The sequence below is a fragment of the Eucyclogobius newberryi genome, unplaced genomic scaffold, assembly GCF_026437365.1.
Source record: "Eucyclogobius newberryi isolate DKJ021-1_F unplaced genomic scaffold, fEucNew1.0.hap1 SCAF_16, whole genome shotgun sequence".
Classification (NCBI taxonomy): Eukaryota; Metazoa; Chordata; class Actinopteri; order Gobiiformes; family Gobiidae; genus Eucyclogobius; species Eucyclogobius newberryi.
This window is the reverse complement of record NW_027315790.1, coordinates 14266733-14294588: the sequence shown is the minus strand read 5'-3', so window position 1 is coordinate 14294588 and position 27856 is coordinate 14266733. Positions and strand designations below refer to the sequence as shown.

General features: G+C 41.1%; 3 protein-coding genes across 5 annotated transcripts in view; 1 reads left to right on the top strand and 2 right to left on the bottom strand.

Moving 5' to 3' along the window:
• The window catches only part of nhsl3 (NHS like 3), a 30822-nt gene extending 24514 nt beyond the window's left edge, over positions 1–6308 (top strand). For all 3 annotated transcript variants that reach the window (XM_072447644.1, XM_072447645.1, XM_072447646.1), the window contains 7 exons: positions 161–204; positions 289–427; positions 1062–1169; positions 1252–1400; positions 1475–1672; positions 2136–4986; positions 5789–6308. In XM_072447644.1, the coding sequence (XP_072303745.1) occupies positions 161–204; positions 289–427; positions 1062–1169; positions 1252–1400; positions 1475–1672; positions 2136–4986; positions 5789–5829 (3530 nt within the window). In that variant the 3' untranslated portion in view covers positions 5830–6308. The remainder of the gene's footprint in view (positions 1–160; positions 205–288; positions 428–1061; positions 1170–1251; positions 1401–1474; positions 1673–2135; positions 4987–5788) is intronic.
• Positions 6309–6588: 280 nt separating this feature from the next.
• yars1 (tyrosyl-tRNA synthetase 1) lies at positions 6589–10232 on the bottom strand. Its single transcript, XM_072447648.1, has 14 exons — positions 10010–10232; positions 9516–9582; positions 9293–9439; positions 8980–9155; positions 8777–8906; positions 8522–8602; positions 8346–8438; positions 8131–8266; positions 7971–8056; positions 7760–7895; positions 7587–7690; positions 7304–7497; positions 7097–7238; positions 6589–7007 (listed from the first exon to the last, which is right to left on the bottom strand). Exons 2-14 carry the CDS (start codon positions 9570–9572, stop codon positions 6897–6899), a joined length of 1593 nt encoding a protein of 530 aa, XP_072303749.1. The 5' UTR covers positions 9573–9582; positions 10010–10232; the 3' UTR covers positions 6589–6896.
• A 2953-nt stretch (positions 10233–13185) lies between these two features.
• Positions 13186–27233, bottom strand: mfsd2ab (MFSD2 lysolipid transporter A, lysophospholipid b). Its single transcript, XM_072447643.1, has 14 exons — positions 27079–27233; positions 24343–24465; positions 23521–23645; positions 19787–19910; positions 19562–19640; positions 19206–19369; positions 19036–19126; positions 18636–18754; positions 18091–18174; positions 16475–16558; positions 16249–16361; positions 15489–15632; positions 14973–15149; positions 13186–14869 (listed from the first exon to the last, which is right to left on the bottom strand). Exons 1-14 carry the CDS (start codon positions 27163–27165, stop codon positions 14815–14817), a joined length of 1569 nt encoding a protein of 522 aa, XP_072303744.1. The 5' UTR covers positions 27166–27233; the 3' UTR covers positions 13186–14814.
• Positions 27234–27856: the final 623 nt, after the last annotated feature.

The window sequence follows — 27856 nt, the reverse complement described above, 5'->3', positions numbered from 1 at the left end:
GTAAAAATGTTTATACTTTTCCAACGGCAATGTCTGCTCAAATCATTCAATAACTATGATGCATGCTTCTTCTTCTTACAGTACTTTAGTTGATAAATATTTCTTGGGGGTCAGAGTTACTTACTATATATTAAAGCGTTTCCCCATTTGTCGTCCACAGAACACAGAAGTGAAGTGTCCTTCCCTGATGATGAGAGCATTGCCGTAAGTACTTTTAAATTGTCTCTGAACCTTTTACTGCCGGAGACATAGACAAAGCACAAGTCTAATGCAATGCTGTGTGTGCAGTCCACCAACACTCTGCAGCAGGAGCAGGACGTCAGCTCTAAGGACCAAGATGGCTGTCCGGAGTCCAGATCCTCCACAGGGAATTCTGACATCAGTGTCCTCTCTGCTGGGTCAACAAAACATGGGCTAACACGCCAAGGTAAGCTTCTTCAGGGCCTGTGTTTGTTTTAGGACAGGAACTATAGACGATGAAACTACACTAATAGTATCTCATCTAAATATCCAGTAATAATTAATTTTAAAGAATTACGGATTGGTTAGTACCGGTAAGAAATTTTGTATTAGAATTGATTTATGCTTCAGGCCAGACAGAAAGAGACACACACAAAAACACAAAACTTCTTCCAGCATTCATACTTGGAATATGCATCATGTTTTGGAGAGAATGTTGCCAACAACAACAAAAAAACTCTTGGGCCTATATTTGTTGTTTTAAACCAGTGTTATGAGTCCTTGTCATGCACATTGAGCCTCTATGCAGCTGCTACGTGCCACAGTTCTGGTGTGAAATCAAACAGGAAGACCCATACACACACTACCTACTCTTAATATAGACAGGAGAACTTTTTCACTTTTATTAGAAGCAATGCGGCTGTCTGCATATCAGTACAAAGTGGAGTATGTGAGGGAGCACCCACAGACTTGCATGCATTAACTCCCATTTGTATTCAGTGTAGTATATGAATGTTTCTTCTCTTGATTCAACTTAATTTAAAAGTCAAACCAAGTATTTTTTTCATAAAATGTTATTATATTTTTGAATTATACCTTAGGGACCACATTTAAACCCTTGAATCCCGTGAAAAGCATAGACCGGAATAAGAAGAGGAGCAGACGGACGACCATCATGGGCATTCCCAGCCAGGTCCAAAAAGAGCTTGGTATGCTAAATGAACCACAGACCACATATAAATGTTAGCATAGCTCTATTTTGAAATTATTTAAATATGAATTGTTTTACAGCCTTACGTCGACATTCAACGTTTCAACAGCTTCCAGAAAATAACGATACTAGTGACAGCCAGTCAGGGGTAGTTATCATCCCTACTGTCGACGGAGGGACCCCAGTCGCAAACAAGGAAGGAGCACGAGTGCACCTTTCTGAGCTCGAGGTAATCACCACTGAATCAATCACTAATACATTACTAGTACAGTTCTATATCGATATATTATTTGCTATTCAAAGCAGGTTTCCAGAGAGGATAAGCTATTGCAGAAGCATCTCCAGGCAATGTACCAAGATGAGCAGCACTTTAGCTTCCAGGGTTTTGGACATCACATGGGCCCCACCTCCACGCTGAGACCCAAATCTGTCGCAGTTCCTGGGATGACATCGTCGCTCTCCTCTCCAGCCACAATGTTTAGCTTTCTACAGGAGCCGCAGGTTAGCCCAACTCTCAGCTGCAAATGCCTGCATGTTACTTATGTGAATATTTTTAGATCATATTAATCTTAACAGAATGTGAAGCAATGCATTTGTTGAAAAGTATATATTACTTGTATTATAAAATAGTTCTGGTGGATGTTTGTACTTGGCTTCTTCAGAAGAGTAGTACATTTTCTCCATTTCATTATTTTAAAACATTGTTAAAAGGGACAATCATTTTGATATTTAAATATGACCAGAGACACAATGAACATTTGTGGTCATTTATTCCTTTGAACAACAACAAAAATACAAATAGAATACATAACTGTTCACTAGCACAATCTTTTGTCTATTTACCTTTTGTGTAGTAAAATGTGGTGTCCTAGGATTATGGTTAATACTATAATTTTCTTGGACTCATTTCCTTTTTGATGATTATGTTGTTTTATTAAACTGTGACTTTTCTTGATGGTTCTAGGGTCCAGTGATGTCCATGTCTCCTCAGGCCACCTACATGTCCACGATCATCCCTAACGCTGTGCTGCTCGCCTCTGTGGACGTCATAGAGATCGACCACGGTTTGAGCCGCACTCGAGGCAGCAGCGTTCGCACTGTGAGCAAAAGCAGCCTTGGATCTAGAGATTCACCCATCAGCCCTTTGTTCTCCAGAAGATCTGACACGGCGAGCTCCCAAAATGACACATCTCTGAACAACTCCACGCTCCTGTCTGACTCAACTTCAGCATCAACTTTGAGCGAGTCCCAGTCTTCAAAGACCATTGTTTTAATCTCGTCCCCTGCTTCGTCCAAAAGGAGCACGTGCGGCTCAGATTCACAAAGACTGAGCGTGAGCGGGCGAGAGAACCAGCAAGACTATTCTGGAGAAGATCTCGTTAGCATTCATAGCTCTGTTAGCATTATTAGCTGTCCTACGAGTCCAAACGAGGATTTGCTTGCAGGAGATGGCTCCGAGACGGACATATCACGAGTTGAGGAGGACAAAAACCTCAAAAGGAGAAGTTTGTCGGTTACAAAAACAAAGCAACCGCCGGCACCACCACGTAGAACAAACTCGCTTCATAGTAATAAGATCAGAAATAGCTCTGCAGTTTTAGTTAAATGTCAGGAAACTGTGCTAGAGAATGATGTTAGCCCGACTACGGCTGATGCCAGCAGAACAACAGTTACGTTATCCACGCCCAATTCTGTCATGGAGAATGGAGGGACACCAACCAAGTCTGAGGCCTCTTTTATGCAAAGGGACAAAATGGAACGCACCATCTCTCCATCTAGTGGTTACTCCAGTCAAAGCGGCACTCCAACGCTGTCCCCAAAAGAGTTCTCCCCAACGTCCCCGGAAAAACAGAAGAAGTCACCAGTCAAACCGGAGAGGTCGATATCCCGCATGTCGACTTCCGCGGGTTCCCCATCTTCCTCGCTCACGTCGCTGTCCTCTGGTGCATCTGAACCTGTCCATAACGACCTTTCTTTCAAGGACTGCACAACGTCTCACGCCCTCTCATCAGAACTTTCAATAGAAATCAAAAGTCTTATTAACATACCGCCGTACCCTAACGTCCGAGCGCCGTGTCCGCCTCCTCCAGAGGTTTGGGCTCACAATAGGCACACTGTGGAACTTCTTTTCGGATCTTATGGAAACGTGCAGTTGTCGCAACCGCTGGAGGACACGGTGAAGCAGGCGAGGACGCTGAAGCAAGAAGCTGAAGAGAATGAGCGGCCGGTGGAAGAAAACATGATGAAAAATGAGGTGGAATTATCAGAGAGCGAGAAACGTGATGTTGATGATCCAAATAAGATGGCATTGGGGAAAGAAAATCTTATAATTCAAGATAATGTTGGCGAAGGAATGAGGACGAATGAGGGATTAGACCAAGTTGGTGAGGGAAAACGACATGATAATCTTCCAGTTGTAACGGTAACAACGACAGAAGAACAACTTCCAACGAAACCTTTAGAAGACGAACCAAAAACCATTGAATGTTGCGACGCAGAAAACAACACCGACTCAGAAGAAAATGGATGTCCACGAACAGACACGCTTACGATAGAGCTGCCTCAGTTTCCAAAAGACTCTCCCCCGGCCACTCCTCCGCCCACCTACCACCCAACACCTCCCCTGTCCAGAAAACCACCTCCATCCACTTTGTTCCTGCCTTCTGTCGAATTACAGAAGGTACAAGAAGAGAGTAAAGTTCCAGAATCTTGTTGGCCGCCTCCTCCACCACCACTGGAAGAAGCTTACGAGGCAGAGGACGAGACGGACTTCCCTCTCCCGCCACCTCCTCCTCTGCCGGTAGATAACGCCGTAGACACAAAACGCGACAAAACTGATCAAAACAACCCTACTAATTTAACCAAGCATGTACTGCAGAGGCAAAAGCAAGAGAGCTCCTCAACATCGGTTTCGGGCGAAGATATTACTCTACAGAAAGGCACACAAGCTGATATTTTAGCAACCGTAAGCACAGGATCGTTATTATCAACTTCTTCAAGGCAAGACTCTCTGAAAGCTGAAGATCCCATCCACGTCGCCGCCCTCCAAACCGTAGAGAACCAATCCTCGTCTGTTAATTTCCGAAGACAGCCCAGCGCAAGCAGGGCCAAAGAGTTCCATACCCGCCACAAAAGCGTGCCTATTCCCAAAGAGGATGCCAACATACCGCTAGTCACTCCCTCCTTGCTTCAAATGGTGCGGCTCAGGTCAGTCAGCATGGCGGAAGGAGAAGACGACGCATCTTCAGAGGAGAAATCAGCAAATGGGGAAGGTTTATTGCAAGAAAGCTGTCCTGTAGCTGTCCAAACTGCACAAAACATACCACAAAAGCCAATTCGCAAGTCACTATCTGTTAAATCGTCATCTCCACAACGTTCTGTAACAGTGGTTCAACCTTCTCTGCGGCTACATGAAGCTATCCGCATGAAAACCGCTGCAATGTCCAGAAAGGAGAGTCTTCTGGCCAGACCGGTAGCAAGATTACCTCCTTACAATGCTACAGGTGAACCAGGAGGCGACACACACAAGTCCACAGCCTCCACAGCCAGCTTTGTGTTCTCGCGGAGCAACAAAAAGGTGATCATTGACACTGTGGGTCCATCTCCTGAAGCCCAGATAACCCTGACACAGAACTTGGCAGCAGAACTTGTGCATTTGTCAGAAAAGTCCAAGAGCATTGCCTGCTCCAACGGTGGGATCAAGTCTGTTCCTCCACCAGTCGCCAGAAAACCAAGCTATGACAGTGGGGGACCTTTGCAGACGTTTCCAGGAAATGTTGGCATTCAGCATCAAATCGCTCCACTTGAAACAAAAAGTAAGCATTTTTTTCCCCCTCTGATTAGTTTATTTTCCGCCCTGTTTTCTGTTTAGTTAATTTTTTGTAATAAGCTTGATATAAATAAAACAAATTAACAGGATTTTTAAAGTGTTATGCCTAATTAGAGATCTAGATTCTAGACTAGATCAGAGTGATTATAGTGAAATATATCATAATCAGATGAAGTTAATTTTCCAAAACTGATATCTCAAAAAAAAATTAATAATGTTAATTATTATTCATATTAATAGTATAATTGCTAAAGAAGGGGTGGAATCATATTTTATAGCACTAAAATAGATTTGGCTTTTGAAAACACTGTAAATTATGTTGCCGTCAACAAATGGCACGTAATTGTTTTTGAAAATAGACTTTTCAGGCCTTCATTACCATAAAACAAATGAATTATTGACATTTGACAGTGTGTGAGCAGTGGACCACATTTGCATTCAGTTTAATTAACAAAGACCTCATTGACTTAAACAGCATCTACCACCAAATCTGACATTCAACCGAACATAGTTTCTGTTACAAAGAGCTAAGAAATATCTAGTCAGTAATACTGGAGCAAGCATATTTTGTACTCTCTTGACACTAACATAGAGCAGAGCATTGTACAATATACAATAGGAACCATGCCTGCTTACAAAGGGTTTTAGATGAATGTGTAAGCATGTGCCTGCCTAACCTAAAGCTCATGATCATGTCTCTGCAGCTAAATCCAATTACTGCGCACTCATAAGTAACTGTATTATTGTGATGTCATTATGTCTAACCTGCGCTCATCTTTCCCCTCCAGCTACAAGAGTGACACCAGACACAATTGAGACACTGTTCTGAGCGACATTCTGGTGACAAACCGAAGAGCCAGAAGAACACGCAAAGCCGACATGCAAGCAAATACTTCTACGGACAGTATGATTGGATATTGCTGCGTAACAAGTATTTTAAGTATTCCAAAAGCCTTAGCCTGTAATGGCCTTACATATTTATGCAAAAAGTAAGCCTCCCTTTTTCTTATGACAGCTTTATTCTGGAGTATTTTTCTATATTATTTATCTCTATTAAAGCCTATCCCAGAGAGGCTTGGGACTGTAAACGCTGTATGTGGCTTGCTCTTTGTTGCCCTCTTGTGGCCGAGTTAAGTAGTAGGTAATCCTCTAGCTCTGACAAGGACTTCCTGTGAAATATCTGTGTTGTGTAATTATTTTGTAACATAAATCAGTTAATGGTTTTAATGGTTAGTAGATTTTTAAAAAGTGCATTTACAGCAGAGCTAAAATATATAAAAATGTTTAATATGTGTTAAACACAAGGGAGATAAATCAGCAGAAATTTGTTTTTATACAAGTAAACCATGTGCAAATAGTATCTTTGGAGAAGAGAAGATGGGGTGAATAAAGAAAAATCTAGCTTATACCCATTTGCACAAATGTTTTTCCTCTTCAAGAAAGCTGAGTGGAATATTCAGACTGTCAAGTCAAAGTATTCATATGTACAGTTATTACTTTAAATAAAAATCAGTGTATTGAAGAAAGAACAAACCTGGCAAGCTTTTTGTACATTTATTTAACATGTAATGCATTTTATAGATTCACCCAGCAAATATAGATAAAACCTCTCACTGATCATTTGGCCACCAAGACAATGAATTGATTTCATGTATCAAGATTAATTTCCTTTGAAAGAATTCAGTACTGTGTGCTATGTAGTTAAAAATGTTTTACATTAGTAATCTGGAATAATATGGAAAATTACTTTTATATGACAAGCATGATACCGCAACCAAAGATGATCTTCACATAACTGGTTTTCTTTTCATTGTCCATAGATTCTTTGACTTCTGCTGCTTTTGATGTCATGGTAGTAGATGAGATGTTTAGAGGCACCCGTCCTGGTGTGTGCAGTTAACTGATGTTGCCTCCTTTCAGTGTCTTACATGTGATTTGTCCTAATTTGGTTGATAGTCGCTTGTCTTTCCACTGGGCTACACACTCGTCTGAGACCTTCAAATCAACCTGAGGTGGAAAAAGAGAACACATTTTATTTACTACCAGAGCACGATGACAGAAACTTATTTCGAAATATCAGTTTGAGCAATCCCCACCTGTAGTTTCTCCCACACTTTCTTTTTTGGGTTGAGTCTGTCATCTGGTTTGCCTGACTCGTAGCCTTCTACAAAGACTCTTTCCCCTGTTGACGAACCCTCAGGAGGATCCAGAGGTTCAACTCGCCTGGGATCCCCTTCACTGAAATGTTACATTTCTTTGTAACAAGACATCAATGAAGTGGTATGAATATAAAGGAAACTTACATAGAAGAACACAACAGCATGGCTTGTGACTCGATTCCTCTCATCTTCTGTGGTTTAAGATTGCACAGTACCAACACCATTCGGTCTTGAAGGTCTTCTTGTGCAACATACGCTACAAGGCCACTCACTACCGTTCTTGGCTCTGGCTCTCCCACATCAATCTTCTCCAGGAAGAGTGAATCTGCATCTGGGTGCTGACAAACCGGAGCACCATTTCATAACTACTCAAAAGGCAGCATTATTTTGTACTTTCATGTATTGAATTGAATCAATCGAAACATACTTTTTCCACACTGACGACCTTTCCCACTCGTATGTCCAGCCTGGATGGGGCTAGTTCGTCATCCTCTCCTCCTCCTCCAGCCTTGGCTCCCTTTCCTCCCGATTCTGCAAAACAAACATGTCCATCAGATTTGATCCTTGTATCTGGAACTAAACCCACATTTAAATACAGACTGTTCTTTGAAGGGTTTGGGTAGGCCGAGTTGGTAAGTTTGCGAAGCTCAGGGGTCTCAAACTTTTTTCTGATTGGCTCCATCAGTTTGTTTAGTGCAACTTCCACAGAGGCCTTCAAATCTCCAGGATGAATTTTCTAAGGGTTTTTAAACAAAGAGAAAAGTTTAAAATATGTATGGAATTCATTAGATAACTTTCAAGATGCCGTTACCTCAGCCGCAAAGTCTTCTTCCACTTCTTCAAACACAGAATACACTTTGTCGCCGCCCCATTTAGAGTCTCTTTTGACGCAGAAGTCTGGGACAAATACACATTTATATCTGAAATTCACAATCCAGGTGAAAATTACATGCTACATCCTACAACCTTACCTCCATGCAAAGGGAACAGGACATATCTGACAAAGGAGAGGACACCATTATTCTGAATATTTCCAGGCTCGCAGAAAGCTTTCTTTAACTTCTTTTTCACATCCTCTTTTGAGTCCAGCAAATCAATCTTGGACTCCTGTGAAGTAAAATGGTGAGGACAAAATTATAAACTTTAATATTTTGTTTTTCTCCCATCTCAATAGTTGAAAACCTACCTCTTCCGAGGAGCTCATCTTTGCTCCGGTCAGCCCTGGCACCATAGGGTTCATTAGATGGGCACGTTTAGCATAGCCAAGAGAAGGCAGGTACTGGGCAAATTAAAAACTTCCTTATACTTTCTCAACATAGAAACCACATGAGATATGAATGACATATGTTGTACAAAAAAAACCTTTTCTGCAAGAGTAAATATCTTCCTTTGGTCAACTCCTCCAAACTGAGCATCCACCTTCAGGTACTCCTCATCCAGAGCCTGTTGATGGTACATTATTTAACCTTCTTTTTCAATTATTATTAGTACAAGTATAGTAACTAGTCACATACATTTTTACATCATAAACAAATGTCTCATTATCAGTAGTAAACTCTCACTGGGGGATGAAATTTCCCCATGTGGGACAATAAAGGAATATCTTCTCTTAAATACCTGCAGTCCAGGATACAGCAGACCACTAAGAAGAGGATGCTCCACCTGTTTGACCACCTCCGCTCCAGCTTTTTTAGCATCATGTTCGGTGACCATAGAGGACAGCCGGTACACATCCAGTGTGTACTCCCTGTTACAAGATATAATAATAACCGTTATAAACTGCATACTTCATGTAAAGGCACACTGCCCAAACGTCTAACCTGCTTAGCTGGAAGTCTGTGCCCTTGACAAACTTGAGTTTGTCAAGAGGAACACCAATGCTCTCCAACATAGCCTTGATGATTTGTTCATAATATTTCACCCTGAGCTCTAGCAGCTCCCAGGGGGCCTTCATGTTGTCTAGGAAGGCATGCAGGTCAGCAAACAAAATTGTGACCTAGTAAAAAGAGAAAGCACAACATGTTTTTTTCTATAGATGAACAGAAGACTTGCTATATTGTAACCAGATGATGTGGCAGCAGTAATGAAAGTACTTTCCCTTTGTAAAGAAATACTCCAAAGACTTCTACTCACCTCACAGCCAGCCTTCAGGAAGTCTGCAATTTTCGACATGGGTACAAAGTATGCCACATGTGGTTTGCCTGTAGTTGCTGTGCCCCAGTAAACTCGGAGCTCCCTCTCTTGTAAGACCTGCTTCACCTTCTCTTCACCAAGAACCTCCTGCAAAGTTTACACGGACCAGTTTTACACTGAGCTAAATTATGTGTTTTTAGGTGTACTTGTAAATATCTCTTACCTGAAGGTTTCTGGTGATGAGATTAATCTTCTCCTCTGGACTTAACTGGCCTGCCATTACAATTGACCTACGAGTTTAAAAGGAAAGGCACTTTTGCATTATTTGACGAGGAAATAATTGACAACAAATAGTTGAGTTTTGCTTCAGTATGTTTTGCTCATATGTATAAATAGTTACACACTGCTATTGTCACCTGTCTGGAAGGCTTATATTCTAGTAACAGATGGCAGCATTAACAAGAACAGATTAAAGCTAACCAACCGGTACAACAGATATGTCGGATAAGTAAGGAGCAGTGATCTGTCCAGTTTGTGTTCAGGATGAACGGAAGCGTCAGCTAAAACACAGCACTTAGCATTAGCTCCAAAACTATGTGGCTAATGCCTCCTGGCTTCACGTCATTATAAATAATCCTCCCTTCGTTTTGTATTTACTGTAAGGATATGATAAGAAACCACGCAAATAGAATAACAGCGTATAATGTAAATACTTACTTAAGGCAAACAGAATGAGCTGTTATGAGCTGTAAAAAGCCGGCTGGGTTGAACTGTCAGTGTTGCATCAGCATTAGCTCAGCTCTGCACTCGACTACACAGACCTCCTTCTTCTTCTTCTTCTTCTTCTTCTTCTTCTTCTTCTTCTTCTAATTATTCCCGGCAGACTACACGCTTGGCTCGAGCATGTATCGTGGATCTAGGCTACATACGACTCGTAAGTTACGAGGCGTGTGATTCATGGATCTATATGAGTCAGTGCCAAATTTGCATCAAAATGAAATCTGCGCCGCCCAGATGCTTCTGCGCATGTGCAACTCCAACTCTTTTACTACGGCAACACGCAGGTGGACAAACTACATCCAACGCGCTAAATATGACTTTTATCATGTGAATTTCATATTAAAACGCCGAAAACACAAATATTTAACCGCTAATAAACCCGAACAAAAAGAACCTTGGATTGAAATTAGGAGTTTTTGTTTATAAGAGATCTTCTAGTGAGAGTGTTTTTTTTCAAACTTCCTATAAGTCTCCTTTCCGTTGTTCAAGGGCGCTTCCGCCTTTGCATGAAAGTGCGCTTCATGACATCACGTGTGCTTCATGACATCACGTGTGTTTCATGACATCACGTGTGCTTCGTGACATCACGTGTGCTTTGTGACATCACGTGTGCTTTGTGACATCACATGTGCATCAGGTATATAAGAGGCTGTACGAGTCCTCCAGATTTACTTCTTCTTTGCCAGGGTTCCGAATCAGAAAGCAGTCAGCTTGTACCTGTGAGGTTCAATATAGATGGATGATATCCGGAACTCACGCCCTCAGAGTCATGGACTTCGACCCCGCGATGAGGATTACACTGCAACGTTGAGAGCGGAGCAAGAACTACAGCAGAAAATGTGCCGGTCGCAGCAGTCCCAGGAACCCGTGACAGCAAGATTGGCTGACTGGGAAGTCCGAATGCTGCAACTACTCCACCTCCAGGAGAGCCGGCTGCTCATCTCCCCCCACCCAGATCCTACGGCAGAGGAAGAGAACCGGTCACCACCCCCTCCAGGACTCGTTGAGATCAAGGCGGAACCGGACTCCATCCCAGTTTCTGTGTACCAGGATGAACCGCATCAGGAGGGACCGGACCCCTGCCCAAGCCCAGGTTTAGGCGCTGATGCAATCATCAATCAGCTGCAGAACCTGTGGAGGGCGTCCCAGATTGAAGAGAGTCGGATATATTCTCAGCATGGATCCAGGCCTTACTCTGGTTATTGTTACTACAAAAATAAATGTTAAAATATGAAAAAAATTATGTTGTTTGTTTGTTGTTTATGTTCTATTTCTGCGCTTTTGAGATGCATTTTACAGACATTTTCCATTGGTCTGAAAATTAAACGTCAACTAATACGTTTGAAGACAAGTTTTAACACATTTCTGTTGGACTGACCTAATATGTTACTGTCAAGAATATTGTGATCTATAATATCTGTCAACCGCCCAGCGCTACATGGAACTTGTTACTGTTTCAGACGACTACAAATAATATAATGGTGTTTACGTTTTTCTGTCTGATTAATTCAATATATGTTTTACAAATGTTATGCTTTATATAAATAAATAAAGAAAAGAAAACCAAACAGACAATTGTAAATCATTTAAATTTGATATTGGATCTTTGTCCTCTTCCAAGTCACAATAGGCCTCTTTTTTTATTGGCAAAGTAGGAGCGAGTGTGCCAGCCCTGCCCCGTCGGCGGTCACACTGTCCATGGGTAGTCACTGCAGTGGACAAGGCTCAATACACCCAGCAGTATTAGTCACATTTTACAACCACCGATGCAGTTTGAATGAGCCTTGATTAAAACCGTCTCACACGCACATTAATTGTAACCCAGAGACATTTGTCTTTACAGCAGTGATTCCCAGCACAGTCAGGGTCGATAATGCATCATAATGGCATAAATGTAAAGAACGCATGTTGCGGAAAATAATAAATAGGTGATTTTAGCACTAAGGCCACTGATCGGAGCGCGCTGAGAAGCACAGACATTTTATTAGAAAAAGGAGTCGACTAAATTATAGTCACAGTACTTTTTGGTTGGCTGCGCTGATTTGCTTTCTTTGTCAGAGAATAGACGTTGGCATTAGAAATAGACATGGGTAATGTATCTGTACAAAAGGCCCCGCAACTCCTGTTTCCATGCGCTTGTAGTTAGTGGGGTGTCCAGTAGGGGGCGCTACCTCTGTATCTACCTGCGTTGCATCAATGAAATCTCCCCATGTGGGACAATAAAGGAATATCTTATCTTATCTTTAACATCAGTGTAATATTTCATGTATTTGGCTGGTCCGAGATTTTACAGGTTTTAATAAAAATAAACATGAAACTTTCTTCACAAAACTATTAACATTAAACTGGGTTAGGATTAGGGCTGGCGAACTAAAGCTCCAACAACCGCCACTTACACGTCTTTTATTTTTTCTTCTTCTTTGGTGTTTTGTGGCGGTTGGTACATGGATCTACCTGGGCATCTGTGGCCCCAGGGGCCAGATGTGGCCCTCGGCCCGTTTTGATTTGGCCCACCTAAAGATTTGTTTCTAGTCTTTAACTGTCTTTAACTGCTATGTAATCTGTGTCTGCACTTGTGTCCTTAATAGAGGTTACATGAAATAAATGAAATAATCGCATCGTATTCGCCTCGGGACTGGTCACAGACATGCGCTGCAACAAGTGCTTTTTTCCTTTATGAAGCTCCTCCTGAATTGCGTTGGTGTCGCTCTGGAGCCCTGACCATGGCCCTGAGCCACAGGAGTAGCCAGTGAACTCGCACAAACAATCGAAAACTTTTATGAAGCTCGTTCTTCCAGTTCAGGGAAGAGGAACTGGACAATCTTTTCCGAAAATTGCCAATAGTCATCACTGCTATAAAATAAAACATAATAATGTAGCCTGCAGTAGTTATACCACTATAAGCCACTAGATGGCGCTTTGGATTAGCAAATGAACCAAAAATGCAATGATACTGTGCTGGAAAAAGTATCTTACAAGTGGCAAGACATTTTCCAGAGTTGGCTTTTCACATCTTGAATAATGCAACGATACAATTGAACTTGTGTTGTAAAAAAGATCCAGAACTTGTTTTGTATGGAAAATGTAATGCACTACACAACACGACACATCGGTTCACAGTAAAATTAATGTTTATTCACAATGTCTTCTTTTTCTTTAAATAACTACAATACAGTAGAATACACATAGTTGACATCACCAAATAGCAAAAATATTTACAGGTAAACATACAGTATATACAAGAGGCTTGTACACAAGGCATTTGTGGGTCACACATTTGGCTACAGCCTCGGTCATTTGGGAAGTTAATACACTTAACAAAATAAAACAAGACATTTACATGATATACAACTCATTTAGGGCTTTAAGTAGAAATGGCACAGTGTTCATTGTGCAGTATCCCCCTCTGAATGGAATTCATTCTGTTTTATAAATAAACAAAAAGGGGAATAAATATGAAATCTGGCAACCTAGTTATCAAAAATAACACGTTGCAGATGGAGCAGTATGTATAACATATGATCCTATAAATTTTCATATCAATGGATATGAATGATGCCTTTTGTCATTTTTAAATGACAAGGACACAAAGCATTCTGTTCCTTCACAAGATATTTACAACAAAAATCAACACGCGAGGCTTTACCACATTCACATCTTCAACTTTCAAGGTAATTTCCCTTTAGAATGCCCTCTGGAACAAAAACAGCTGTTGTGACGTGACCGAATTTACAGTCACCTTGGCTTTTTTTCCCCATTCAGGACTTTGAAACTTTCACCATTCAGCCAGAACATGCATACAGACGTTAAATACTGCAAAACTATGGCAAACAGGATTTCAATAAGAAATAAATATTTAAATAAGTAAATTGATATAAACCAAGTTAGTTTATTAGAGAAAATAATTTCTCCAGTCTTGACCAATAGTATAATGTTGAATACTGGCCTTTTTGGCCTTTAATTGTGCAAACAGCTTTTCTTTACTGTTGTAGTGGTTTAAATACTATGACGAGGGACTTATTCTGCTGCTGGAAAACACACCACCATCACGTGACTATCTTACGTAGAAAGGCCAAAGGTGGCCGAGATGGGACAAGGTGGCTGAGATGGGACAAACTGACAGATGTTTGTAAACTTTGAAGAGACAATGTGATTTCTGTACATCACACATAAATGTGCTTTATAAAGCACTGTCAATGACTTGAGAGCAGCTTTTCCAGTGTTTTTAGGTGAAATGTCCCTTAGTTGCAAGCAAGTATATACAGGGTTCTATTGGTGTCTGCGGAACTGAGGAAAAAGTTTGTTTTTTGCACAGTTTAAAAAGGACATACTGTAAATGGAAACTCAAGGTAGGGTTTGTAGCACCATGAATGGCAGCATTGGAAACGCATCCTTTGGCGACACATGTCAATACTTTGTGCAATTTCTCACATAGAAACCGTTAGGAAATTTCCACAGTACTCAAAAGTAACATGCTGGTAAACTAAGGCTTTTGAGGTGTGACTGACAAAAGGAGAGGATGAACAACATGCTTATAGAATGTATCGATGGTAGATTTAACTTTTTTAGGGTTTTTTTTTTTTTAAGAAAAGGCCTCAAGTGGCTGACACTCAAGTTTTGTAGACTTCAAACAGCAGCATTGTGATTGGACAAGGCAGTGCACGTCTTACGCAACAGGCCCAGGTATGTTGGTCCCACCCAGCGCAGAATACCAGCCACTTTGTCCAAGGGTTGGCACGTTGCTACACCATATTGACCAGTTCTGTGGAGTCCGTTTCTGAATCACTCTCATTGTCCCTGTAGTTAAAAAAAAAAAAAAAAAAAAAAAAAAAAGTGTGTCAATTACAAGCCAGGAACATTACAGCAATTACGATGAACAATTATAGATTAGCACTCTCACCTCTGCTCCTGCAACAGTTTGCGGTTGCCTTGCCTCCTCTCCTCGTCGATTGGGTAAGTGTACAGTATGCAAAGCCCGATTGCGATGAGAACGATGGGCGCAGCGGAGACCAGGACTTTCAGGGTTAAATCCACCGCAGCAGGTTGAGAGCATCCCCTCGTCACGTAGCCAGCAAAACTAAAACCAAATACACACATTTAACTAAAAAAGTTCAGCAATGATTTGACAAGAGTGATGGTCGTTTGTATCGAGCTTGGTAGAAATAATGCTATATGCTAATAAAATCTTGCTTCGCAGCCGGTCACATGAGTCAGTGCAGCGACATCAGCCCAGTCATGTGATGTAGACGCCACACAGCACCTAATGAAGGAACGACTCAAAGAATGTCTCCCTTTGAAGCAGGATTTGCTTTCGATGAGATTTGGCTTACCCACGTTTTGACGTTTTTAAACTCCGTCCTACTAAACTAGTTCAGCTCTGCAGTCTAAAAAGAAAGCGTTTAGTGGAACAACTTACTCTAAACTGAGAGTGGAGACGCCTAGTGAAATCCCGGATGCAAACTTTGTGAAGAAGACGTAGAAGGAGTAGAAAAGAGCCTCGTGGCCGGTGGAGTCGGGATTGTGCACTTGGAAATCGTCCACGACATCAGGAAGCATAGACCTACAGGGAAAAAAAGCAAAGTCTTTATATTCTTGTTACTTACGCCTGTTAAGATACCGCTTTCGTAAACATCTGGGCTAAAATCAAACCTAAAATTGTGACGGAATTAAGAAAAAAAATAATGATAATTTCATTTTAAAAAGGTCAGTATTAGTGTGCAGATATAAGTAGATATTAAAGGCGCAATGGACGATTTTTCGGCGATTTGAGCATGCACACTCCCCCGTGCGGACTGATACAACACACACGTGCGTTTGTTTATTAGCGAAACGAATCGCATCTCTCGTCTCCGGTAGATTTCCGTCCACTTCTGCGTCAGCTCGAACAGTCTTCATTTTGCCCCGTACACTGAGGGAACTATATTATGATAGATCCATGCGCTTAGGCACGCGGAAACGTGGGGACGAGCCACACGCGGCTGCAGGTGAGCGGTAGGTGCGTTTTATGATTGATACGTGGCAGGACTAATCGGCAGTCCACGCCACGAGGAAATAAGACTTAGATTTGTGCCAAAAAAATCGTCCATTCAACCTTTAAGTATGCAACCGACAATAAATGAATAAAAAATCTTGCAATATAAGCAAATAGAGACGTGACAGCTTGGTTTGTTTCTTACCATGGCAAAAGGAAGGCCGCGGCAACAGACACTCCAGCAGCAAACGACACAACATAAGTGATAATCAGGTTGCTCTTCACAAGTGCCACGAGGATGAGGAAAGGAACCACAGACTGTAAAGAGCAGAAACACATTAGTACTAGAACACGGAGGAGAGATTGGTTTCCAAAAACACATTCACTCAGTTGTCAATCATGCATTTTTAAACAGGCTCAAGTGGTCTTACCAAGGTTCCGACATAAACCGCAGTCTTTTTTCCAAAGCGACTGAGGAACCACTGCCAGAAGGGGATGGTCAGTGTTGCAGAGAGCTGTGGGCAAAATAAGGATGTGGTCAAGAAGCGGTTTTATTTTGAGGGTATTAAATGCTCAGTGAAAGTGATCACATTCTCTTCCTACATTTTAATAGAATTTTTGTGAGAAACAAAATGCTTTGATACTACATAACAGTGGATGAAGAGTGGGTGCTCTTGGCTTTGGCGTGACGTTAAGTGTAGTGATGCAGAAGCACATTGGCCAAGCACAACATTGCACAAGTCTACGTGTGGCTTCAAGGCTCTTCCCAAAACAAACTTGATCCTACTAATGTTATTGAAAAGTCCAGCGGGTTTCTGTGGCTCAATAGAGCAGGGCCGAGGCCTTGCTCACTCACTGGTATGAGCGTGGCCCTTAACCTCTCTCTGTTTGACCAAGCTAAAAGGATACATAAATATTGAGAAGAACAGTGCTTTTCCCACCTGCTCCGATACAGTAAAAATGTGGTCAAGCAAACAGGCTACCACAGTATATTGTCTACCTCCAAGCATTTAATATTGGTTTAAATGAGTTTCTGACTAATTACTTTCGATGTATTCATGGTGGGAACTGACAAACAGTACGTAAGATTTCAACATAGAGTTTACTTTGAAAAGAGAGAGAGAATAATATGAATAATAAAAATAAATTTGGCTGACCCTAGATTGATATGTGACAGAGTTCTTTAAATTCATCATAAGAAACAAACAATAAGATAACTCGAAACATTGATCACATATCCTCAACTACATTCAGCAAATTGCATTTATGCTAGAAATTGGATTGAACTGCATAAACTAAAAGATTAGTTTTCAGTGAGCTTTCCAGCTCAAGCTAGTGAGCAGTGAAAGTGTAACCGTGGATCACAGACACTCCTCCCAGAGTAAGAAGTCACATAAAGATCCTCTATGTTCTGTTAATTAACTCCCTGCTGCTCTGAGACAATGTTTCTTGTAATTTGGCCTTTCACATGATGTAACATACATCTGAAGAGATTATATAACATACAGTCTAAGCCAAGTGTCTTTCTGAAAAACATCTTAAAAGCTCTGAGATAAATCCCTTAAATTACAGATTAGGATCATTTACCGTCCGATATAATTTTACTTCTGTACAGGCTTAGTGTTGACTTGGTTATTTAATTCTTTCCATGACGCACAGGATTATAGTTTGTAATCTTTTTTAACTTAACGGAGAATTCTTCAGTGGTCATGCTTCACCTGCAACAGTAGCTTGGCTGTTACTTTGATGTACAGGCTACAGCCAATTCAATAAATGTCGACCAAACTATGGCCAACTTACACTGTCTCTAGTGTTGTCAGAGGGAATGGGGTGGCATTTAAATTGTCTCGCAAGAATGGACACATATCATTCCAGTTGGCAGAGGAGAGACTGTATTTCAATTGAGAACAGTGGAGTCTTGAAGCTACAGTGAATTTATGTGCAAGCTCCATTGTCTCATTGCCTAAATTATTTCCCATAAACAAGCCAGGAGTCGTTTCAAGAGCCAATGGAGGGCTAGTTACAGTATACAGTATTGTGTGCTCACCATAATGACTAGCAGGATATTCTGGAAGTCGTTTCTGAAACCCAACGTGTAGCTGCAGAAAAGGGCAAAGTTTCCTTCCAGGAGCTGTAAACGAGAGCATCAGGAATCAATTTAATTAAACGGTAGCAAAGACACATTTCAAGTACACATGGCACATACCACGGAAAAGCCACACACAACAAACAAGGTGGGTGAGTTCATCTATATTTCATATATACTATAGAGTGTGGTGTGTTATCAAAATTGTAAATTTGGAAACTTAAATAAACAAATGTATCTCATGAACAGATATATATATTATATCTATATAAAAAAACAATGTCTAACCCTTTTTTTGACATACTCACCAAATCAAGTTATGTTTGTGAAGTCTGTTCATGGCAACAAACCATTTCTGATTTAGTATTTTAACTAAAAAACATGATTGTGTCAAGTACAAATTCTGACAATAGGAAATACTTTTACCATGGTCTGTGTTAATATAGAAATGTATATGAATGGTCCTGTAACTGTGTATAATATGTCTGAATATTTTCATAACTCACCATAAACCCCAGTGAGGTAAAGAGGAAAACCATGACCAGTTTTGCATAGGGCCCATAGCCCATCACCAGCCGGATTCCTTGGAAAAACGACATTGGCTCGGACTTTGGACGACATGAATCTGAAAGCAAATAGAACGTAGATATATTAATTTGTTTTGCTTTTTGGTTCAACAGTGTGAGCTTGAACTTTGTTATCTTGTCAATTAAAAAAGGGACCGATCATAAGACTTCGAAGAAGACTTAACAGTAGCCTCTGTTGTCCCAGGCAGACTGTCAGCCCACAGTCATGCCACTCGACACCAGCAAAGACTGAGCCTAACACGCCAGAAACAGCCATTCATCTGCATCCAATATGCAGCTCAACATTAAGAACTAAAAGTTTTATTCAATATGTTCTTACCTTTCTGCTCTTTTACACCAAAGAAGAGAACCACGGCACAGAGGACGTAGATTACGCAGATGATTCCAGAGGAAATCATGTATGCAATTTTCTATAAAAACGACAATCACAATTATAATTTATACAACCAAACTTTGTAGGAGTGATTCTTTGTGTGCGTGTGTTCATACCGTGTGCTCAATAGAGATGCCGGAGTCTGAAGAATTGACCGAGTTGTTGCCGAAGTCTGCCAAAATGTCATTAGGTCCCGGGAGGCAGGGTGCATTGGCCATCCCCACTATCTGACCCTGGATCGCTGTGCCAACCACGGTGCCCAAGACCTCCACAGTCATCCCTGAAAGAGGACAAGGGGTCAGTTTGTCAAATTGTGCTTCAATGGTAGTTTGCCAGAATTTTACATTTTTAAAAGAAAAGAAAAGACACCTTTTATAACATTCCATCTTATGTTTGTACGGGATTGTGCGTTTTAAATAATGTAAGTCTTATTACATGGTTAGATTTCAACTAGACATTACACAATACTCACTGTATGCAGTAGCGGAGTCCCTTTCTCTTTGTTCTGAGCTGATGAACATTGTGAGGGCAGAATATGGCACATGGAAACACTGCAAATAGAGAAAGCCATTTTAAAGTCATCTGGAGAAGAAGGTTTTCAGTTCCAATGCATGGATACAATTAAAAATCCATTTAATTCAACAAATCTGCACCAAAGACTGTTAGTAGCTTGCACATATGCTTTTGCCACACTCACTGTTTGGAGGGACTGGAACAGACAGTAGAAGAACAGGTACCAGATGACTTTGCCGTTCTCGAAGGGGGGCACGAACCAGATGAGGAAATAGGCGAGCACGGCTAAAGGGGTGGAGAACAGGATCCTGCAGGTGGACACAAGGAACAGACCCAAGCATGAGCGGACGGACAACGTGAGCTCACCAGTGTGAAGTTGTAAACAGTCGTTATGAAGAGAGGCACCGGTCGTTATGCAAGGTGCACCACACACCAATTAATGTGACTGGCTTTCATTTATGTCAGGCCAATTTTCAGGACCCTGGTTGTTTGTTGTTGCCAAGTTTAAACGTGCAGCAACTGGAGCACAATGTTCCGAGTGTGAGCATGCATGCATGAAAAGGGTGCCTCTAGAGTCTTCTTGGTTAGGAGTGAGATTTTTCAGTTTTATGTGACTTTTACTTTTAATATAGACATTACAAAAATGTATCACTAGGACTCGACTGATAAATAATGTGTACTAAACAGTTTCAGGTTTAATATGTTACTAGTCTAACATGGATTGTCCAACTTGAATATACAAATGTAATATATTTTAATATTTGCAGGACTTTGGTAAAGCCAGAATGAAACCCGTCTAGAATGTCTACTGTACTGCACAGACCCAGTATATAAGGCCTATGTACCTATAAATGTTTGTATTTGAATACAAAACCTCATTCTTATTTTAATCATCTCAACAAACCCTTTTCCTACACACCAGTTCACTTGTTTACATATTCAACATCAGGTGATCACTGGGTGACATCATGCAGTGATGGGAAGCATTAGTACACTTCCTCTAACTGTCCGCTTTCTACCATGGTCAGATTCCCTTAAGCCAATCAGAGCCTTTAAAACAACCACGCCTGTGACGGAAGGCAGGATGCAAGTCATGTCAGTGTATCCTGCACAATATAAACACGAGCTTAGGGAAAACCAGGTCAAACACATCATGGGGCCAATGAATCATACGTACATTAAAAGTGTATCTAGAGTTCAATATTTAAATAACAGTTACAGTTAGTTAGTTAGTTAGTCCGGAATTTATGAACATTTCTTTATCTAGAAAGACTTCAATGAAAAGTGAAAAGTTTAGTCTGGGAGGTCTGAAGTAGTATTAACACAATGTTTTATAATGTTTTATGTGCCATATCACTTTTTGCATTAAGGCTGTATTGCATCTTCAATGTGAAGATGTAATATTGGCCACCATCAGAACACAGTGGGAGCGGCTGAAGGAAATGCCGTTGTGTTCTTAGGCAACCAGCATTATTGCTCACCAGCACTGCCTGATAAAGTGCTTTGAGTGCCTTGAAGGTGGAAACGTGCTATATAAATGCACAGTAGTAGTATTTTTTTAATAAATATAAATGATATTAATGAATTAGTAACATGGAAGTCACAATATGCATTTTATTGGCAATTGACTAAGGGTCTTGATTCTGGACACATTAGGCACTGGTCGAGTCCTTCAGCTCTGACGGTGGCTATACAAGTGCTATTGGTTCTTATACACTGCTGATGACCCACTGGAATCATATTTAAACAGTCTAAAATAAAACTGCTGACAAGGGAGCAGAGCTTATATCCAGCAAGCCTGTGACAGCTGAGCTACTATGACAAATGTACTGGTTCTTCAGGTTATAGGCAAAGTTACATATAAAGGATTTAGAGCAGGGGCGGGCCGGATGTGGTCCTCGGGCCGTAGTTTGCCCACCCCTGATTTAGAGCTTATCAGAAATATGTAAATATTAAAACATATTCTATTCTAGTATTATTTATATTATATTTATCCATTTGAAGTAACTATAACAAACATAATCTGGTCTAGAAGGAAAAACTGTTATAGAAGTTTTTTTTCTAGAGTTTTATAAAATGTACAACTTCTTAAACATTTTTGTTTTTAGTATGCATATCAAATTATAAAGCCATTTTCACTGGAAACAAGAGTCCTTATGAGAGAAGGTTTGGGACCGGCCCAATCTTGTGTGACTCCTCTAGACAAAGTCAAAGTCATTCTGCTGCTTCTCACAGCTTGTTGTTGTTGTTGTTGTTTTATGGCGGTTGGCATCCAAGTGTTGCATTACCGCCAGACTTTATTCCTCAGACTTTGTCGTAGTCCTCAGACTCTGTCGTCGTAGTCCTCAGACTCTGTCGTAGTCCGTAAAAGTACTCCTTCCATTGCTTTGGTGTTACAAAGCCTGGAGTAAACCCTTTAAAGTGTTCACCGCCCATTTGAGTGTTCATAGCTGAGAGCAGCCTTTCTATTGGCTCGCGCTAGTGGTGTGTTGTAGGCTGGACCAATCACAGCGCACTGGGCCCTCCCCCATCCCCTACACACATAGTTTGAGATGAAGGACTTCTGGGGCTCCTGGGGCTCCTTCAAATCTTAATGTCTCTTTGAGTGTGAATGTGACCAAACATGCCTAGCATTCTTTTCTTTCACCATTGTCCCGGAAATATCATAATATGCCCCAAACTACGACTTATCAAGAAACATTTTGCACCAAGACTGAGCTCTATATTTGAAGTCGGCACTCTTCATCCCAGCCCTGGATTCAATTAAAATACTAACCGCTCCCTCCTGCCAAATGCTTTCATAGAGCTTTGTTATACATTTTCATGGACCACACCTTTACTTCGACTCAAAACGTTGATGCAGCAAAATGTTTTCTTCTCTAAATTAATCACATAATTTCCACATGCACCTGAGGGTATATTAACAGATGGAGAACCCAACAGGGGCTTACACTCTCCTGATGGCTGCAAGCTCTTCTACAGGGATTTCATATTTTAAATAATGGATTTAAATGAGGATTGGCAGTCAACAACCTGTAGCTCCCTGTGGTGCTGGTTCCAAAAGTCCTGAGGCTAACAGACTCCCCTGCAGCACTTAACACACGGCAACTTACTACATTTTATTCAAAGTATACATTGTTTTAAACTGAAGCTCTAATGTTGATAAGAGATTGTCAAACCAAAAGGGACGTCTTACTGTAAACTATCCATATAGATTTGATCCTCAACAAACATTAATTACTCATATTTATCACAGCCATTATACATAAATACTGCAATTATAATATGAATAGAGCATCATGGGAAAGGACAGAATGGTCCTTCAGAAAAGCCATTCACCTTTGTGTGAAGAAAAAGACCCTTCGACTGCTACAGGAACAAAGCCAGCCTTGTATATCTGATATTGACATTATTTTAAGACTTAAGAAGTCTTTCACAGAGAGTAGTGAATTATAAAATAGAATATTATAAAATAAAAATGTGATTGTTCAGTTTAGGAAAATAAAGTTCAGAAAAAGGAGTACAACCCGTTGCCAAGTCTACTGTACGGGCAGTTCACAGGCTCAAGTCACATTTATCAGTGCCCTGCCAAATGCCATGCTGTGGGAACGGTGCAGAGCAGCAGCACTTCTAGCTCTAACAGTTTTGTTATGAGGAAAATATCACACACAGACAGTTGAGTCCCGTGGCTGAATAGTCAATGGAGTTATGGCACCAATTGCATCAGACTGACCCTAGGTAAACCTCCAGTGATGTCACCACAAGGCCCCTCCCCCAAACAATTACGTGTCCCTACACTCCCGCATCAGTGATGAGTCACTTACTGTATGTGACAGTTGCTACCATGAACTTTTCAATACTGACAGAACAAGGTATATTAATTTTATTCGAACATGGACATTGTTTTAAAAGACCTACCATGGCAGCATGCGTCCAAAACGGGTCCAGGGGCTTCTAGAGACCAGAAACCCCACTGTGGGGTCAGTTACTGCATCCCAAGCTCGTCCCACAAATAGAATGATAGATGCATAGAATGGGTCCAACTGTAGAAGCAAAAATTGAGGATATTAGCTGTAATTATAAAAAAATTTAATTAAAATGCAAAAAACAAAACATAACAAAAAATGAAACTCAGCATTGTTAATAAAGACAATAGCACTGATGTAATCAGCTTTAAATCAACATTCTGACTGACAAAAGGACTATTTCAGCCTGTTAAAGCTACTTTAGATGGAGCCCTCATTTCTCTGTGTTTTGTGTGAAGGGGGCACGCCTGAATGGACACCAAGCCTGTTGAATGCTTCTGACTGTACAATCTGCTTCATGCTGTGTCACTTAATCAAGATTCAAAGAAACTGGACAAAGCTGAACCCTCGGAAGCCCCCGACTTACAACCTTTTCATGGTCATGACCATGAGCTTACAGTCAAATCCAATTAAAGCGAGCCCCTACTACGAAAAAGCAGCCAGTATAGTAGCTAAGCTTTCACTTCTTTTTGACCGCTTTTGGGGAGGTACGTTGGGGGTCTTTAGGTGAGGTGTTCCACTAGTCTGCTCGCACATTGACAATGCAGAGGCACGAGGGAGTAAAGCGCAAAGGTGATATGTGCAACATGTCCCCGCTGCCCTTTGGCAGTTTGGGTAGGGCACACTATAATTAGGCAGAGAGTGACAGTGAATGAATGTGCAGACAGGTGTGTGATCATAAACAGGTTTATGGATAATGTCAGCCAAAACACACCTGAGCCACGTCCAGGAGATAGATCTGCAGAAAGAAGCCCAGGGCACATCCTGTGATCTGGTAGGGCGCACCTCCAACTGCATAGCACAACTTGCTGCAGATGGACAATCTATTCCGGTCACGCTGAAGAGGGGAAAAAAGACAGCATTAGTATTGACATCCAAACATAACTAAACAACACTAACAAACGATATTCAACAGTTTCATTACTTTTTTTTGCTGAGGTGGCCGCTTGCCTCTAAACTGTTTGGCATGCTCCAGGCTTGTAATTGTAGGAGGCAACGAGAGTTCAAGTCTACCAGATTTTCCCTCTGCCTAATCTTACACATCAGACTTTTCAAATCTGCAGCCAGATTATAGATACAACTCATTTCACTGAGTGACCAAAAGAATGTTTGCCAGGCCAGCAAAATTATATTCTTCTTCTATTCCATACAAAAATCACAAGAAATGCAAGGAGAAATAAGTCAGTTGGTTTATCAGACAAAAAGAATGTGGCATTGGCAAATGTGAAATACTGTATGAGTCATAATGAAAAAATGCAACAAGGAAACTAACCTTCATAATTTTTATCTGCTCATAATTTCCTGATGAGCACTACACACTACTCTCTGACCAGAGCCAACACCATGGGGTCATCCTCACCGAAAAAAGCCAGGGTGACAGTGGTCTTTGGCTGACACTCCTGACTGGCTGCGGTCAGATAGAAACTCTGACCAGAAAGTCTTAACTCCCCACCCTTACTCCTGACCAATCAATACACTGCATTCAACACTGGCCTCATTTGTTTTACATCCTATGGCCAGAAGAAGAAAAAACAGCACTTCTGGCAATTAGCTTATTATTGTTATTTAACCCATTTATTTATTTTTCATCCCCAAATGACATGCATGCCACCACAGACTGGATGCAAAACAGAGAATAAAGCAACCACTGTCTTGTTGATAGACCCAACCTACTCTTTGTTTAGGTGACACAACAGCTCTGTGGTTGTACACAGAACCGCAATCATTCAAACAACTGACCCACACAATAGTAGCCATTATGATGCAAGTACCTGGTGTACTTGTGCTTACATCTGCACCTAACCAAACCTTACAACGAGTTCCCAGAAGTTGAGAGTGTGTGAGAGTAGTGACTACAAATCAGTCACCATAGAAATGTTTAATACATGTTTCAACAACACACTCCACAGTTTCTCCTGTTAATAGACTGAACTATGGTGGCCCCACATGTACATTTTGCCTTCCTTATCAAACAAGTTGAGCAAGAAATTGACATTGACAAGTTTTTGCTTGATGTATCATCATAACTATACTAAGTATCAATATCTCTATAACTGAGATGGAAAGATAGATATATGTATGCTATATTGCAATAATTTGTTGAAACAGACAAATCGTTATCATCTAAATTAGCCTCGATTATGTATTGGTTATGACAGATATTGACAAATATATTAAGCAGGCATGAACCAATTTGAAATACAAACTTGTATGTTAAAAAGTACACTCCAACATTGCAGTTATATCAATACTGCAGTAATGAATAGCCTTCATTTGTATCCGATTAAAAAAAATGCCTGTGCCAGTGGATTAGACAACATACACGGACGTTCTCTGTCTAAAAAAAAAATGGACTTTAGGATCACTGTCTCTTTGCACTTGAGCGTTATGAGAAAGTCCGGTGTTATTTTTACATGTCAGAGACGCGTGTTCAGGCAAACACCCAGCAGTTTGATCTCGCGAACACGAAACACTGGCCCTGGCACGATGATAGTCCAGACAGAGTACGGGACTATCATCACCGCCAGAGAGGACTTGACCCGCGCTGTGAACTGATAAGGCGCATCCGATACAGATACAGCCTGTGCTTTCTCGGCTCGTTCAAATGCACGCGTTTGTGTCATGTTTGGGGTGCGTAAAACCGAACAGTGGTTACGATCCATCACGCGTGCACCCGGCTTTTTGGACACGTCGCCTTCGCCCTGGGTGTTGCTGATTGCTGCGTTCACGTCTGCGGGAAATTTGGGTGTCGCGCCATGCAATTGAAAAAGGACCACAAAAAAATAATAATCCACATTCCCTGACAAATCAAATACAACGAATCTTAATGATAGTCTTGAATGAACACGACATTGAAGGCTGTGGTTGTTTTTTTTTTTTTTAATAACGTGCCGACAGTTCACGGTGCGACACGCCTCAAAAAAGGAAGCTCGCGTTGAATGCCACAAAAAACGAGATGCCCGTTTTGCGACAGTCCGTTTTTAAAATAGATTCGAATATTGACCGTCGTCTTGAGTCACTTGGCGGCAACAGGCTTTACCAACGTGTTTCATTTTTATCACGTTTGAAAATGTATGAGCATCTGCTGATTTACAAGTAACATAATATTTTGGTCCAAAATGATATGCTGTGTTAAAACAGAAACTTGGCTGCGTGTTTCATTATATTTAACTGTGCTTACGTGTACTACTGCGGATTATACATGATCATTCATTTAGCCTTGCGTGTTATAAATAAACACGATGGTAACAAGGCGCGCGCTCATCCCCAGTGATTCACGTTGTACAAATGTCACTTAACCGGCGTCGTCGTGTCTCATTCATTCAGCTGCATTCAAGTATTTTAAACCCAAAAAAATACACTTCATTTCAAGTTTTAATGAAACGAAGGTCTTTGTGCATTTCAAGCAGATATAGTTTCGTCTAGTCTGTGGGTTTTTGAATGAACGTACCTTCCTCGCCAGCTGAACGCCATCTGAGCTCGGTTTATCCAACAAACTGGCGTTGGAGTATTGTTCTCCTCCTTCTCCTTTGGCCATATCACGTCTGAGGCTTCTTGAACTTGATATAGAAATCGATTTGTAAAAAAGGAAGATGACGATGTGACTGAATGGCCTCGGGTGAACACGTCCTGGATGAATCGCGGTAGTCTCCGATCCGAAAACTGAGAGGATGCGATGGAGAGGAAAAGGGTTGTAGTAATTTTGAGAGGTGCCCGCCCCTTTTTCCCAACGTGCATTGAGACCATATAGGCCCCGCCCCCCTCCCCCTGTCACGTGAGCCCTGCCGGTGGCGTGGTCAGATAACGCCTCGTGATGTGGAATAAAGCGATAATAAATAGATCCATGGAATAAAGTAGCCAATGTTGACGGTTTAAATGCAGTAGCAGCGTAGTCTGCCATGGATGATGTAAACAGCAGTGTGAGTGAAGGATGGGAACGAGAGGAAGTTTGACAATGCTAATTAATATCTGAAATCACCCACAGCTCCTTTTAATAAATCCATGGTACACACAGCCTAAACATGTCTTAGATTAGCTCAGATGTAGAGTATCTCTTTTTATTTTTATGTTTATTGAATATCAAAATGCTGCAATTAGCATATAGGCTGGTCCTTCGAGAGGCTGGTCCTGGCTCACCTCAAAACCTGCCTACCACCCACACTGGACCCCTTCCAATTTGCCTACCGCCAGAATAGGAGCACGGAGGATGCCATCTCTACGGCATTACA

Coding starts and splice junctions, on each gene's coding strand:
- yars1 (XM_072447648.1), bottom strand. CDS start 9,572: ATGGCAGGCCAGTTAAGTCCAGAGGAGAAGATTAATCTCATCACCAGA. Junction 8,603..8,776: donor TGCTGTATCCTGGACTGCAG/GTATTTAAGAGA, acceptor TACCATCAACAG/GCTCTGGATGAGGAGTACCT. Junction 8,267..8,345: donor AGATGAGCTCCTCGGAAGAG/GTAGGTTTTCAA, acceptor TTTACTTCACAG/GAGTCCAAGATTGATTTGCT.
- mfsd2ab (XM_072447643.1), bottom strand. CDS start 27,165: ATGGCCAAAGGAGAAGGAGGAGAACAATACTCCAACGCCAGTTTGTTG. Junction 15,633..16,248: donor GCGGCCTTCCTTTTGCCATG/GTAAGAAACAAA, acceptor TTTTCCCTGTAG/GTCTATGCTTCCTGATGTCG. Junction 15,150..15,488: donor GTCTCCACTCTCAGTTTAGA/GTAAGTTGTTCC, acceptor ATTTGGTTTTAG/TTTTGCTGGCTACGTGACGA.